Below are 15,877 nucleotides of genomic sequence, written 5' to 3' on the forward strand. Positions count from 1 at the left end.
AATGTATACTTTGCATATGGTATATATCTTTTCTCAACTGCATCCCATTTCATGAACAGATTCTCTATTGACATTGCACAGTCCCATTTATTCACAGTGATTTGGCATGGCATCCAGGTCTCTGAAATGTGCTAGTTTAGTAGATGAGAAAATAAGACATTGTCGATTTGGAAGGATGAAGGGAGGGCTAGGTGGGAATTATCCCTCTTAAAAATCTCAGCTTTTGAAAGGTGTAAACATGAATGCTGATGAAAAGTTATATGCAGGGGGGATACACAGGGAGACGATTAAAAGTGGTAGAGAAGAGAAACTCTGCAGTTGTACTACAAGGCTTTAGGGACCAAACATGCCAGACAAGACAAACTAGATCTTACATACAATTTGCTTATATCCTGACTTGATATGGCCTCCTGACATTATGGCGTGGTCTATGCCAAGTAAGGTCAAGCTATGGCTGATGAGCAGCATGTTATTCCCAAACACACTACAGTTTGTGAAGTGGACCCCAGAGGGCAGCACATTCAGTTCCCTTGCATAGGCTTCCTTCCCAAAGCCTGGTAAGTGCTGGGCTTTGGGGAGGAGTGTGAGGGAGGTGTGAAATGACCCAGGAACACCCCATGAGGAGGACTATCTACTCTTTAGATCTAAAATCTAGATTGGGAGCTCTACAGTGATGTGAGGTTTAAGTGGATGAGAGACAGAAGTTCAACTCTTTCCCTAGAGCTTAGCATGAAAACAGACCCCCTTTTTCCTGCAGGATGACCACTTAGTAGAACAACTCTAAGCCTTGAAGAAAACTGGTCGTTCCAGGCATACAATGACAAATGTAAATGCACACCCAGAATTTATGCAGTGCTTTAAATCCCACTGTGTGGACAACACAACTTTAGACATTGTATATGTAAAAATAAGCTAATATCCCCAGGAATCTATAACAAGAACAAAGGCTATTCTTTTATGCTGGGAAAAGGGGAAATTGTCCCAAATGGGCTTTTGGTTTATTTATACTTAATTTATATGCTTCTAGACCATTGTTTACTACAAAGATACCAGGGCAGTATAGAAAGGTTAATAGAAATAAAGCAAACCTATCCAGTATAATACCATTAAGGAGAAAACAATGTAATTGTAAATAAAAACACCGAAGGCGGCTAAAGGTATACATTTAAATGTCTGACACATTTTGAGCCCTCAAAGGCTTTCCTTCCAGCTCCTAAAAGCTGCCGGAAGAAAAGCTGGTTTGCTTCCTCCAGTGTCCAGAAAGCTCTTCTTGAGTAGCCATAGCAACCCAAAGTTACCCATCTCGTTCTCTCAGAGTTGTCTGATAGATCAGATGCTAGACTTCACATTTTAAATGCAACCACCAACCCGTGGTCATGTCTACAAGGTAGCTGAATGGCAATGTTGGGTTTTTAATAAACAACAGCAATAAAAGCACTTCAACCTCTGTTTGGCTCAAATCCCAGCTTCCTATTAATTTACTCATGAACTAAAAAGGTTCAGATGTGTTGTGTTATTGTGCACAGCAACGGCCTAAGCACGAGAAGTCTCCTTACTTTGAATTTTATAGCTGGCATTTATAGCACTTAACATTGATTTACAAAGATTCCTTCCAATAGGAACATATTTCAGGCTTTGCACTGAGGCAAAGGCTAAGAAAGGTGCCTAATATAGTTTTTGGCTGGCTTTGTTTTAATAGTGACAATCTAATCCTATACGTGTCAGTTCACTGTCTTTGGACTTACTTCCTAGTAAATGTGTATAGACTTGCGGTCTGAAGCAGCAGAGGTCTGCAACTGCAAAATCACACAGAGAAGTGTGCAGCATTAGCACAAAGGGGAAGCTTTGACAAATAATGTAGAGGTCTAATATTAACAGCCACTCACAATACCCTTCTGTGGCATTTAACTATTAACAGAAATAGCTGAGTTCTAAATTGCACAGGGAGCCTTCATGAGTGGAGGACATTCCCTCCTTTAGAAGACAGTTCCATGGAGGCTCATAAGGATGGGAAACGTGGCTTGCTGGAAAGAATGGGGCTTGCCAGTGCCTCATCATTTGGTTATCACCAAATCATTTGGTTATCATTTATGTCAATAAATGAACATCTGAATAGGGCTCATGTTTGTCAGCAACGTAGGTAAGACCCATGACATTTCTCCCATATCTCATATTTAGATAATTTTGGTGCACTGATTGGATGCTAATGTGAAGATAAATGATGCATTCTTGCTTCTAGAAAGTTTAATTTGTAAAATAATTCTATATCAATGAGATATTATGAGATATTTCTGTTTATATAGCCTCATACAGTACATTTTACTATTTACAAATCCAGATGATTACATAGCAACAAGGACTGTGAATACCTTCCTGTATTTGTGTGTGTGTGTACATATATGTGCGTACATACATGGCGTGCTCTGGTCCATGGGGTCACGAAGAGTCGGACATGACTAAATGACTAAACAACAACAACACGTGTGTGTGTGTGTGTGTGTGTGTGTGTGTGTGTGTGTGTACACACACAGAAAGAGATATAATAACACCATTGCTTCCAGTGATTCAAACATTCAATGGAAGCATGCATTTTAATAGAGAAAAGGTTAATAGCTGTGTAGGGGGTTGCAAGAAATTACACATTGAAAGCCAGCATGTTGCCTCTTTTGTATTCAGCACCTTGAACACCTCAAAAAGCTTTGTGCAAGTCTCCCACTCCAGATTCCCCACCACATGCTGATTTGGGGACAATGTTCAACATTTTGAAAATCCCAGAGTAAAGAAAGCATGCAGAACACAAAGTATGCAATTGGTTTCCTCTTGGATGTTGTTTCCATTCAGATGAAACTGTCCTTTGACCCCTGCTTTTTTGAGCCAAGCTTATTGGTCCATCCAGTTTATTACAGTACTCTGACCTGCTCAGCTCTCTGTGGTGTCTCTGAAGTTCTTGGCTCTACCACCTCATACCCTTATTAAATGGAGAGATGCAAAGGATGAAACTCTAAGACCTTCTGCGCTCCCTACTGCCCTTTGCCCATGCCTTCTCTCTTAAAGATTAGCATTTAATAAGACTGGTGTAGCAGAGTGAAGAAAATGATGGTTTCTGGGATACTCACAACTCCTTTTTAAAACATATGCAGCCAAGAAATGGTTTGTGTTGAAGGCCACAAGAGACTATAGTGATAGAATCAAAAAAAGGCAGGGAGAGTGTGTTGCCTTCATACAACTGCCTATCTCAAAGGTCGGGAATGCGAGGGCGGGGGGAGAATCTATTTAACGTGTGAGAGAAATGTGAGTGAATTTGTGGGATGCTGTGAAGAGATGCACTATGACACCTCTGCCATCTCGGAGCACCACAAGGACAAATGTTTGCGAGGGGAGGCAAGTTACTCATAATTCGAGCAGACATTTGCACCTTGTGATCACAGTTCCACCAGCTTCTCTGATGCAGTTTCAGGTTTCTCCATCACCATTTGAGGGACTGCCCTCAGGCTGAGCATGCTAATAATAAACTACACATACACATACATACAAACCAGGCAAAGTTAGAGTCCTTGGCACTGCCTCTTGACCCGGCAGATATCAACAAGCTAGATTGCTCACATCACGTTTCTACAAAATTCAGTTTTTCATAGAATTAATACGACAACACAATTGTGCATTGGCATTCAGCCCAGGTAAAGATGTGGTATATTGTAATGCACTCACTGTGAGCCTGCCCTTAAAAACTATGTGCAGGCTGCATCCAGTATAGAGCCAATATCTACCCAGTGCCAATGGGAAAATATTATACTGTTGCTGTGAAATTCCAGCGGGACCCAGAACAAATAAACGTTTTCTTTCTTATTTAAATGCATATCCTCCAGCAATATATGATAATGCACTCACCATGTGCCTGCCCTTAAAAATTGTTTGAAGGCTACAATATAGTACAGAGCCAGTATCTACCCCATGCCAATGAGAATATATTAATCTGTTGCTCTGAAATTCCAGCTGGACTCGTAGCAAATGAATGTTTTCTTTATTATTTAAATGCATATCCTACAGCTTCAGTATTCAAATGTTCTCTGAGAGGCAGTAACATAATCAAAACGGTACAAGCAATTAAAAGCCAACAAAAACGGCAGAATAAATGGGGAATACATGAAGTTCTGGAGGTGGAATGAGTGGGGACAGTGGCACAGAAGGCAGCGACTGCAGTTCCACCTCCACACATCTCAAATGGTGCTTTCTTATACCAGTGCTCCTGGGGAAATGATTTTTAGTAATTTCAGTGGGTCAGATCCAACTTTAGTCATACTCAAAGAATACCCATTGAAATCCACAGACCTCAGTTACCCATTGATTTCAATGGGTACGCTCGGAGTATGACTAATGTTGGATGTCACCCAGTTTCTTGGTTGGCAACTGTTAAAATAGGCTGCTGGTTTAGATGGGTCTTTGGTCTCACCCAGAGGTAGTGAGACCCACCTTAACATTTTATGAAAACCAACAGGATTTCTAATGAGGACATAACCACTTATCTTTAAAGAATTAGAACGCATTTCTAAAACAGAGGAGGGCAGATATATGCTTAGGAGCAACAACCATCACAGCTGGTGGCAGTGCTCCAAACTCAGCCCCCAGCTTTGCTCACCCAAAATTCATCCTGGCAATCATGCTTCATTGATGCTTTAGCTCTAGCACTAGGCCTGGTGCTTATAAGGGGGGCAGGAAGGATAGGAGAATTTACTATTTATTTAAGGAAAGTGCTCATTACAAGTTAATAAAGGGCTCTGGGCCCTCTTTGCACATTTCAGAGTACAGTGGTACCTCAGGTTAAGTACTTAATTCGTTCCGGAGGTCCGTACTTAACCTGAAACTGTTCTTAACCTGAAGCACCACTTTAGCTAATGGGGCCTCCTGCTGCTGCCGCGCCACCGGAGCCCGATTTCTGTTCTCAACCTGAAGCAAAGTTCTTAACCTGAAGCACTATTTCTGGGTTAGTGGAGTATGTAACCTGAAGCGTATGTAACCTGAAGTGTATGTAACCTGAGGTACCACTGTAAAATAATTCATGAAGATTTGAGGCTGGTGACAAAGTTATAGAAGGTGTAGTTTTTTGTTTGGTTTTTTGATTGTGAGGAAATCATCAACTCTCTTCGATTTATTTGAAGCCCCACCTAGAAATGTAGCAGCCCCTCTAGTGACAAGAGAGCTGACTACTGACTGCAGCCCTGGCATAATAACGTTTCCAAATCTGATCAGAATGATGGGTTTTCTAGGAAATGATAAAGTAAATAGAAAGGCACTGTGGAATAAAAAAAAACTGCTGCCATCATGAAAGAAAGGGAAAATATAAAGAAAAGTGGTGCCAGAGCACCAGCATCTGGAGGCCAGGCTGGAAAAGACTCCTATTATGAAGCTAGTTTTAAAAGAATGTCATGCATGTATTGCTATGTTGTACAGAATATGCAGTTTAGAATAGTAAAAGAAAAGAACATAACATTATTTCTGCAATGAATTAGTGTCATGCTTTCCCCTCTTAAGATTGTTGGCTAAGTATGGTGTGTCTGCTACACTTGGAGCTTTTTTGTATTTGGACAAAATCCTCATGCCTCAACTATTGTTAAAGAGGTGGTAAAACTGTCAGTCTGGAAGGAGAGCATTTTGACAGGATAAATAACAACCTTCTCACATATATTTGCCACTGCTTATAAGTAGACCTGCAATGTTCTCTAACCATCTGGTGAAGGGGCAGACTCCCTGCTAATAATATAACAGAAACATAGGAAGGGGTCTTATACTGAGTCGGACAGTATGCTCCATCCAGCTCAATATTGTCTGCACTGGCTGGCAGCAGCTCACCAAGCTTTTGGATGAGAGTCTGACTATAGCGTGAAGTCTCTTGTTTTCCTCTTCTCCTCTCCTGTGCACCTCCTAAATCCAGCCCTCTGAAGCAAGGGGAAGGGGGACGTCCCATTGCACAAAAAGCTTTGCATTGATGGGACATGGGAGCTGAATACTGTCTTATATGCAAAGCAAATGCTCTAACACTGCACTACAACACTTGATATCTATTTATTAATATTATTTTCTAGAGAAATGCTTTAAATAAAGAGTATTGTCATGAGTGTTGACCATGATACTAGCATCTTCTGACTTTCAAGCATTCTGACAGGCTACTTACTGGACGAGTTTGGATAAAGCTTTGTATTAGCCTCACACCTTTACTTCTTAACTCCTGGGTACACCCCTTAGCTACCTGCTGGATTTGGGGGGGTCAGTGTGCTGGTATGGTTTGTACCAGCCTAGGCAAGTTAGCTTTTGTTCTTTCCCCTTTTGTCTAATTCCCAGAGTAGTTCTTAATTGTGTTCTAAAGGTTGTGCTGCTGTTTTTAATTACCATATTTTTCGCTCTATAAAACGCACCAGACCGCAAGACGCACTTAGTTTTTGGAGGAGGAAAACAAGAAAAAAAATAATCTGAATCCCAGAAGCCAGAACAGCTGTTCTGGCTTCTGGGATAGCTGCGCAGCCTGCATTCGCTCCATAAGACGCACACACATTTCCCCTTACTTTTTAGGAGGGGAAAAGTGAGTTATAGAGCAAAAAATACGGAATTTTTAAAATAAACATAGCCCACCTATTTCTTGCATGTTTACGGGGTAAGGTCTGCAGTACTGAATTCAGTTACTTGTCCTTTTGGTCAGATTGCTAGAGAGTAATTGAAAGCACCATTACTGCCTCCTAACTTAGGCTGCTGAGATGAAGAAAGCTTCGGAGGAAAATTAGGAGTGGAATTTTGTGAAAATAAATTCTGAAGCTGAGCAGGTGTTTAGAGGCATCTTGTCCCTAAATTCTAATAATATGTCCCTGACCCCTCACCCCTTCTCCCTTCTTGCTGGTCAGTATTTTATTGTTGTGGGTACTCAATCTCAGGGTTCTAGTGAAAAGCAAAAACCTAAAGTAGCTTTTATAGATTTAAGTCTCCCCCCTTGATTTCAAATAATGTAACACAGTACTTTTTTGTGGGGTGACGCAGGGGTGCACATACCCCAAAACATTTTGTGAATCTAAGTTTGGCCTCATTGAGGGGCAGTATTTCAATATGAGTAGGAAAATGAGAGTACCCCTAAATATTTTTAAGGGGGAAAAAGCACTGATGTAACAATAATTCATTCCTCTTTATGAAATACAGGCATCTTGGAAGTAAACCAGAATTGTGAGATGAGATAGAGGGGCTGGCAAATATCGACACATAAGTGGGTGTAGCACATATACATTAGCCAAAACTATGATTCTACCCTATACAGCAGCTAAGGTGGCCCTCCAGATATTGTTGGACTACAGCCCCTAGCATCCTATTAGGCAAGTGCACTGGGGTTGATGAGAGTTTGAGTACAACAACATCTGGAAGGCCACGGGCTACTTACTCCTGTTATAGTGCAAACATGTAACTATTATATGCTTCATACCACCGTTTAATTTATAAGTTACAGGCTTCTGTAGTACTCCATTTTAAATTACTTTTTAGTTAGGTCTGAAATGCAAAGAAGAAAAGGTTTATTGGAGCCATTCAGAAATAAAAAGGATGCTTGCTCTTTTTTTAAAAAAATGCTTTCTTCAAGGAAAAGCAATGTTTAAATTGTGTTATCTCTTATCCTAGTTACCGCTTTAAATAAAACACAGTCAGTATTCAGTGACTAATAGACATCTAATTAAATAGTACAATGTCCAAGTAACCTGTTCCATTAAACAAATAAGAATTACTCCCACAGCATCTTTTTGTTTCCCACCCCCCCACAGGATTACTATTACTGACATTTAATGTGAACTGCAAACTAGTTACGGGAGTATAACATGTTACCTCCTCAACAATTAAATTAAATTAATTTAATTTAACTAATTGAGATATTGCAAGGAAGATTACTGCAGTGGTTTATGTTGAGATAGATTATTAAGAAAGCCGGAGAGTTCTCCATATTGCTCTGTTGAGTTATCTAATCCACAAGCAGTCCTTTCTGCAAATAATCTAATGGGCTTCAACCATTTGAAAAGACAGAACTCTGAGTTCTTTGCTGCTGCAATCTGTTTCAGAGGCTGGGATTAACAATTAGCTGAGAACAGCGTAGGAGGCGTGCTGAATGCTAATGACTGATACAGTGTTGAAGAAGGTAGAGTGATTGAAACAATGTGAGTGTTATAGAAGCAACTATAATTAATGTGTTTAGTGGCATCATAGTCTGCTGTATAAGGTATGTGGACCAGAAGATATAAAATAGCTTCAATTGATGGATTTTTATTTTTTGTTTAGTTGTACCAACAATATTTCTCTAATAGGACCACTGACAGTGGATTACACATGTACCAGACCCCATCAGCTTTCTTAAAAAAAAAAAAAAGTACAGGAAACTTGCTTCTTACACTTATTTAACTTATGCAATCACAGCTTTGTGGAGGTGGGTAGGTGGGGGGGATAAAAAAATAAATGGAGAGCAAAGGAAGCCCACTCTCTGTTTATTTATTCCCCCAACCACCTGCACAAAGTTATGATTGTGGGCTTACCTGTCTTAGGGAAGGAAGGTGGTGTGAGGGCTCTGGCAGCATCCCAGAGCCCTCACACTGCCTTCCCCCAAAACAGAGGAGTGCTTATTGGGTTTGAGGAAGGCAGCAGGAGGGCTCTGGGATCCAGCCAGAGCCCTTGCATCACCATCTCAAAGTTGGGTAAGCAGACTTCCATCCCGCTTTACATTTTATGTGTAAAAAACCGAACCCTAGTATAAGATGTGAGTTGCCTGTGTGTCAATTGACATCTATAAAGAAAGTTGGAAAGCAAAATGTGGAGGTAGCTGTCTAAGGCTTCAGCAGGCAGCAATGTTGTAAAGGATTCTAAATCATTGTTGATAAGCTCTCAGAGGAAGGAATGCTGATTACCCACTCTCAGGAGGGAGGTCTCCCAGAGCAGCAGAAAAAAATTAAGAGAAGCTGGTTGTTTTGCTGAATAGAGGAAAGTCTACCTACTGCATATACTGAGATATGTTTGCTTAAGCACATTCCTTTGAATCCACATTATTTCATTCAAGTGTGCTTTATTTACAGTATAAAGCACAAATTTGTGCCATTCCACATGTGCAGTGGGAATGAGCTTCTATGCAAAGAGCTCAAGTATGATTTTCAGGCAAGATTGATTTCATACCTCTTATTTAGAAACTAAGCCACACCACACGGTATAAGTTTTGAATTTGTGAGTTCACTTGCACACCCTTTGCCCAAAAAACTAAACATGCAAAAATGTTTCAGGGTTTTTAATTAGTTAAATACTAATGAGGAAGTATTTAATGAGGAAGTACTAACTGAGGGGAGGGCATAGCAACAACAGAGTGTGACTACATCCTACTGAGCACAACCCGTAAGCATGGATGAGAAACACTGTGGTAGAGTTCAACTGAAAGTGCACCAAGATCCAAGAGGACACATGGATCTATATGATCCATGTGTGTATTAAGACAGTGACATTTTTACATATTGTTATCCAACAGAGCAGTTCAATATGTATAACAGGAAAGGGACTGGGGGTGTCACCTATGGTTTTATTTCCTATATGCATATTCATGTAATGTGAGAAGCAGCACTCAGATGCAATTTCTTACCACTCCCAACAGCATACATCATATCTAAGAAAATTAATGTCATTATCTTGAGACTCAACAGGAAGAAAAAGGAGCAGTATTGACCTACTTAACAATTCCTCAAGAGTAACACCTGCTAATTAAAGTACTTTGGGAGCTTATAACTGGTTAGCTGGAAGACTGGTTTGCTGCAATGCGCTTTATGTGGGGCTTCCCTTGTGCTTGATCCGGAAGCTGCAGTTAGTGCAGAATGCTGGAGAGACCTGCATGGTTGCCAATTTGCTACCAGGCCAAGTTCAAGGTGTTACTGTTAATACATAAAGCCCTTAACAACTTAGAAGCAATTTACCAGCAAGATCACCAGACCACTCAACCACTTCGTTCTACAGAACCAGCAATTATAGGTGCCACATAGTATTTGTTCCACATGTGTAGAAATCAATCTTTTAATGTTGTAGCACCTGCATGTTGGAACTCCCTGCTTTTTGACTGCAGGCAGACCCTTTCACTACACTCATTTCAGTGCCTGCTAAAAACATTTTTGTTTAGACAAGCCTACCCAGATATTTAGAATATTGACATGTATTTTAATCTGTTTTTAATTTATCAATGATCTTAATATTTTGAATGTTTTCAATAGTTGCTTTAGCTCCCTTTTACTGATAATTTTATTGTTTTAGGCTCTTTATAAACTGCTTTAAGGGTTGGGTTTTTTAAAAAACAATCAAACAGTGAATAAATTTTATGAACTAAGTAAATAAACTAGCACTCATAGTCATCCAGTATCTTTAATGGAGTGCCTTAGTTGGCAACAGGTGTTTAGCTGTGCTGGTATCTTCAAGCTTCTTAGACCCAGAACCCAAACATGCAATTGGGAACCCATTTCTTAATCTTTTAACATGTTGGAAATGTTTCTGTTGTGACCCACCTTGGTTCAGGACACAACCCATTAGTGGGTCCCTACCAGTAAACTATGTGTTGCAAAAAAAGAAGAGCCACCATATTTTCTTCTATGATACTCCATTAAATATATGCAACTGTCCCTTTTGAAAAAATTGGGAACACTGTCTTGGAAAGTGTCATGGTGATGGCTCAGGAGTATAGTATGCCGAGGAGTTGTTTTTAGCAGGTTTATTTTGTATTTGCCCCAATAGCTTTTTTATATTTGCTGTGAGGGAGATACCCAGTCAAGTTAAGTTGTTAATAAGAAGACATGAAGCCAGAATGTGCAAAGGAAACTGAGGAGCTAGGAATAAGAAAGATAGGAAACTGCCTTATTCCAAGTCAGATGGGCTGTTTATGTCAGCATTATCTGCTCTTGTCTTGCAGGAGCTGTCCATGGTATCAGTCAGTGGAGGTCTCTTACAGTCTCTGCTCCTTGGTGCCAGGGACTGAATCTGTAGCCTTCTGTGTGTGAAATGTAATCTGCGTCACTGACCTATGCTCTCTCTCCCATTTGAATTATGTTGGTATTTTTCTGGCTGGGGGTCCATGAGTTGCAGCCAGAAGTTATCTTTGAAGAAACGCAGCAGTATGTTGGTTAGTTCTTGTTATGTCATTTTAGTTCTTGAAGAATATACCGGACAGCTGCTTGAAGAGGCATGAAATTGATCCCTGCCAGTATGGTTTTGATCGAGGGGTGGGATAATTTTCAGGCCAGAAATCTTATCATGATTCAGATCATTGTAAGACTGGAAACTATTACTTACTTTTCCTCTTCTCTATTCCCATACCACAAGCTCTGTTAGCTGATGGCGCTTAATATGCATGGCAACTTGTTTCATGGTGTGTTTTTAGACACCTTCTTCAGGTTTCCTCTTCAGAATTCCTAAAATAGACCAGAGTTATTACATCTTTATTTCTTACCTTTCTTTCAATTGGGGTGGAAGAATGTAATTCCCCATAGCTATCCTTTGGCCAGCTCTAGAAGATGTGTAAATACACATACAAACAAAAAAGGAGGTCCAATTGGAATTAGTAAACTAAATTAACCACCTAGCTAGTGACAAAAACCCAAGCAGAATGAGCAAGGCATCAAAGTAGGCTTTGTATAAGACCAAACGCCTTTGTTTGATAGTATTCTTCACACAGGTGAATGTAAGTCTGGATGTTAGATCAAGGAGAACTAATTCAGTCCCCCCCCCCCCAAGTTTCCCAGACACGTCCACCGCTAATGTTAAAGCCAAGGGCTTGGTCAGAGGAGGAAAGGCTCTCAGCGCTAGCACCTAAGAATTTGATTTAGAATAATTGGAATGTACCATAAACACGAGTGACGTTAAATGAGCTTGACAGTATATAAGCCTGAGGTTTACCACTCAAGATATGCTGCTGTCCCCCACCATGCACTTTCCCCCCAGAAAATTTGTAGCTATCAGCCTTCAAGCACTCCCATGGTCTCTTTCAAGTACTCTCCTGAAGAGATGATTGACAAGAGACCACGTCCTGCATAGCAGCAATGGGAAATATTGAAATTATATTCAAAGAAAGCTAGGCCTATCTGACATTTTGAAACCTTGGTAAAAATGCCGGTTTTCAGCCATTCTGCATTCTTACACACAGCCAAAAATATATGACCAAACTATCACGGTGTGAGTGTTCACTCACTCCCAAACAGACTTGGTTGTCTGAACAACAAGTGATTTTTTTTACCAAATTTCAGGGGCAGGGATGGCATATTCAAATTACAGTTTGGATGGATAAAAGCTGATGGGTGTAGCACAAGACATGCAATCAGTTATACGTTATATCTGGAAACTGATTGTGTGATTTTAGCCTACATGGCCCAGTTGGTGTCATTTGAATTGCTCCATCGCTCTGAATTAAATTAATATTTACCTCTTAATAAAACTAGATCATTGGCTTACAAACGTGCAATGGAAGTAACAAATGAATGGAGAATGTCAGCCAATGGCTACCAGTCATGATGGCTATATAACCTCTAGTATCTGAGGGAGGGAGTTTTCCTTGCATAATGGAATGCTTTCCCCTATGTCTCCTCTGCATATCCTCTCTGTGGGTGGATATTTTTTAACGTATTGCTCTTTCCTCTTTGTTTTAAATGTATCTACAGTATATGGGGTTTATTGTCTATTTGCTTGGTTGGTAAGTCGCTTTGAGTTGCCTTGGGCAATATAGAGCAAGAGACAAATTTAATAAATAAATGTATCTGCTCTAGGGATTCCTCAGTTTGGAAAGCATGAGGCACATATAGGGACAGGAGAAGAGGAAAGTCCAGTTGTACGAGCAGAAATCCTTGTGAGGATGGGACTCTGTAGCTGAATACTGTCCAGAGGCAGTATTCATTATGAACCCTCTTTGTGGGCTTCCTATAGACTGACTGGCTTCTGTGAGAACAAATGCCTTCAGCCTGATCTACCAGGGCTCCTTTTATGCTATGTTCTTTAAATATATTGTGTTGTTGTGTGGTAAGGTTATATATATATATCATATATATATATGATTAATAAAAACCCAGTTTAATGTCTGAGGTAACATTAATGTTAATAACTCTTCTTTCAGCTTTTCAATGCTTCCTTTATGTTTCCATAAAAATATTAGAATTCTGAATGAGACCAAAGGCTATCTAGCCCTGTATTCTTCAATGAGTTGATAATTCAGTATTTCTTGGCCTGGAAAAGTGAAGTCTGTTTCATTTACTCACATGTCCTTAAAGATAAATCACCTTCAAACACACAGACTACTAAGGAAGCCACTGCAAAGTGATAGGATAAACTGACATTTTAGAGCTTTATTGGATGGCCGAATGTTGATTTTATCATGAACATTTTAAAGCAAAATTCAGGTTTTGAAATATGAGACTTTAATGTGAATAGACAGGATTCCCATCCTAACTTAGATGTTTTGATAACTACTAATTCTCCATGAAAGAAAAAAGTGCTCACATAGATCTGTACAGTTTGTTGCTATGATAATCTAACACCTCTTCTCAGTGAACTGTAAGTTTCCACTGGCTCTCAGAAGCATGTTGCTTTCATAAATGTTTATTATGTTGACTTCTTAGAACCATTTTTACCCAGTCCCTATGTGTTATATGTCACAGGATGATAGAGTCAGACAACTCATAACACCACCCTTTTTTCCCTTTGCTTGAGTGAGTGTGTTGGATGCAACTGAAACCTTATTTCTACTGAGTGGAATTCAGCACACACTATGACAAATATTCCACATGTGCAGGAATTCAGTCTTTCCAGATAGAAATCTCTCTCCTCTCTCTTCCCTGCACACAGTTTGGGGTTCTCCTGACCCCCTACCAACCCACGAACCATTTTTTTTTTGGGGGGGGGTAGTCTGCTTGCATAGGGCTTACACTGATGTGGTTCATTAGGGGAGTCCTGCCCCCTCCTTTTTAAATCTAAGTTCCTCTGTTAAGTATTTGAGAAACCATCACTCCAGGCCTTTTAATCTCACATGAGAGCACAGACCTGCTGTTTCCAAAACAAATAATATAGAATGGACAGAAGTTATCTTCTATTAGTCAATGGGCCAGCAAGATATCAACAAATGCACACATGATCTCTGATGAGTTCAGATCCAGAGCAGACTTCCATCTCTTTGTTCCTCCATGCTGTTTTTTGTTTAACATGTTTTGTTGGTTTCACACTTAAAACAGAATTACATAATAGCAACAAATAAAACTCACTACCACCCTCCCCTCCCAGAGTGAGGTTTTGCCTCTATGTAAGATATAGCTTCTATCCAGTTCTAAGTAACGAATTGAAAGCGTCATTCCACAGTGCTCCATGTGTTTTTGGTGAAGGAAACCATGTGCAATGGATTGCACATACTGCATATTGCATGGTGTGGGGGGGGGGCAAGTCCATCAAATTGTCGGTTGTCCTCAAGTTGGAAGGTGACTGTCTGTAGTGGGAAGCCTCCCTGCATATTTCTAAACCAAAATAATTCCTGAATAGGCTAAACTTTCTTGATTACTTCAGACCTTGAGGCTTTCATTCAATGAGATGTGGAGTAGTTTTGAATCATACATATACTTGCAAAGATAAAATGAAAATGAGCCTAATCTTTTTGCAGCTTCTCTGACTGACTTCTACCCCCCCCCCCCTTTCTCAGTCTGTTCACAGTTTTCCAAGGGTGTCTACGCTATCTTTGGCTTTTATGAGAGGAGGACTGTCAACATGCTCACATCCTTCTGTGGGGCACTCCACGTCTGCTTTGTAACACCCAGCTTCCCTGTCGACACATCCAATCAATTTGTTCTTCAGCTGCGCCCAGAACTGCAGGATGCCCTCATCAGTGTTATAGAATATTACAAGTGCCAGAAATTTATGTATATTTATGACGCTGACCGGGGTGAGTCTGACTGAAGAGTGACACACAGCAGGATTAGGGAGGGAGGGGGAGTAGGGAAGAAGACTCGTTATTAGTCATAGAATGTACCAAGGCCATTGGGTCTAATTTCATTTCCCCCATAATTGTACTTGTTTGTCTAATTATTTTAGTCATTTCTTCCTTTTTTAACCAATTTTCACTTCACAAAGTGTTATACATAAAATTATTAAAACAGTGAGCACCGGAGACAATTATACAATAAAATAGAAAATACAAATGGGGCAAATAATAATAATAATAATAATAATAATAATAATAATACCTTTTTAAAAGCCCATTTCAGCATCTTCTCCCATCCCGTCAGGGCAAGAACCACTGGTGGCAGTTGGGTGGGGAGGCCCATCTCTGGGAGCAGATCATTGGCAGCTCACTAAGCATCTTTACTAGCCTGAGTTAAGGAAGTCACCATGAAATGGCTTCAGCATCAGTCCTCTCCAAACCTGCAGTATGGGAACAACAATACTAGCCTATCCTACATGTTTGCTGAAAAGTATGTGACATGAGTCATTGCTTTCCCTTCAGTATATAAGTGGGGCTTTTTTTCAAGGCCTGTAATTCCCTCAGAAGGAAAACTTGAGGGGTTCTCACAACAGGAAGGCCACACATCAGATAATAATAATAATAATAAATAATAATAATACCCCGCCCATCTGGCTGGGTTTCCCCAGCCACCCTGGGTGGCTCCCAACCAAATATACTATGCTTACAGAACCCCTCACAATTTTGTTCCTATATTAATGGACTTGACTCACTTTATCAGTTAAGTAAATTTCTCTGCATTCTTTAGTGTTGGTTTGTGGGTCTGGTGTGCTAAAGAATCCATCTCTCTTTAGAATTTAAGGTCAGTTCCTTTCAGTCATGTATTGAGCCTTGCCCATGGCCACAACCCTGCAGTGGGGA

At 40.2% G+C, this 15,877-nt stretch overlaps 1 protein-coding gene and 1 long non-coding RNA gene across 9 annotated transcripts in view; one reads left to right on the forward strand and one right to left on the reverse strand.

Annotated features, from left to right (window-relative positions):
- LOC310839823 overlaps positions 1-15,574 on the reverse strand; it is a 31,958-nt gene extending 16,384 nt beyond the window's left edge. The window contains exons 1-2 of the long non-coding RNA XR_014561671.1: positions 15,240-15,574; positions 11,320-11,438 (exon numbers count right to left, since the gene is read on the reverse strand). This is a non-coding gene — a long non-coding RNA (uncharacterized lncRNA). The remainder of the gene's footprint in view (positions 1-11,319; positions 11,439-15,239) is intronic.
- Positions 1-15,877, forward strand: part of GRIA1 (glutamate ionotropic receptor AMPA type subunit 1) — a 198,257-nt gene that overhangs the window by 89,209 nt on the left and 93,171 nt on the right. For all 8 annotated transcript variants that reach the window (XR_014561659.1, XM_083728727.1, XM_083728721.1 and 5 more), the window contains exon 3: positions 14,699-14,938. Coding sequence is in view for 7 of the 8 variants with exons in the window: in XM_083728727.1 (XP_083584853.1) it covers positions 14,699-14,938 (240 nt within the window). In the remaining variant the exon portion in view is untranslated. The remainder of the gene's footprint in view (positions 1-14,698; positions 14,939-15,877) is intronic.

This window comes from Podarcis gaigeae (genome assembly GCF_964106915.1).
Source record: "Podarcis gaigeae genome assembly, chromosome: 2".
Lineage (NCBI taxonomy): Eukaryota > Metazoa > Chordata > Lepidosauria > Squamata > Lacertidae > Podarcis > Podarcis gaigeae.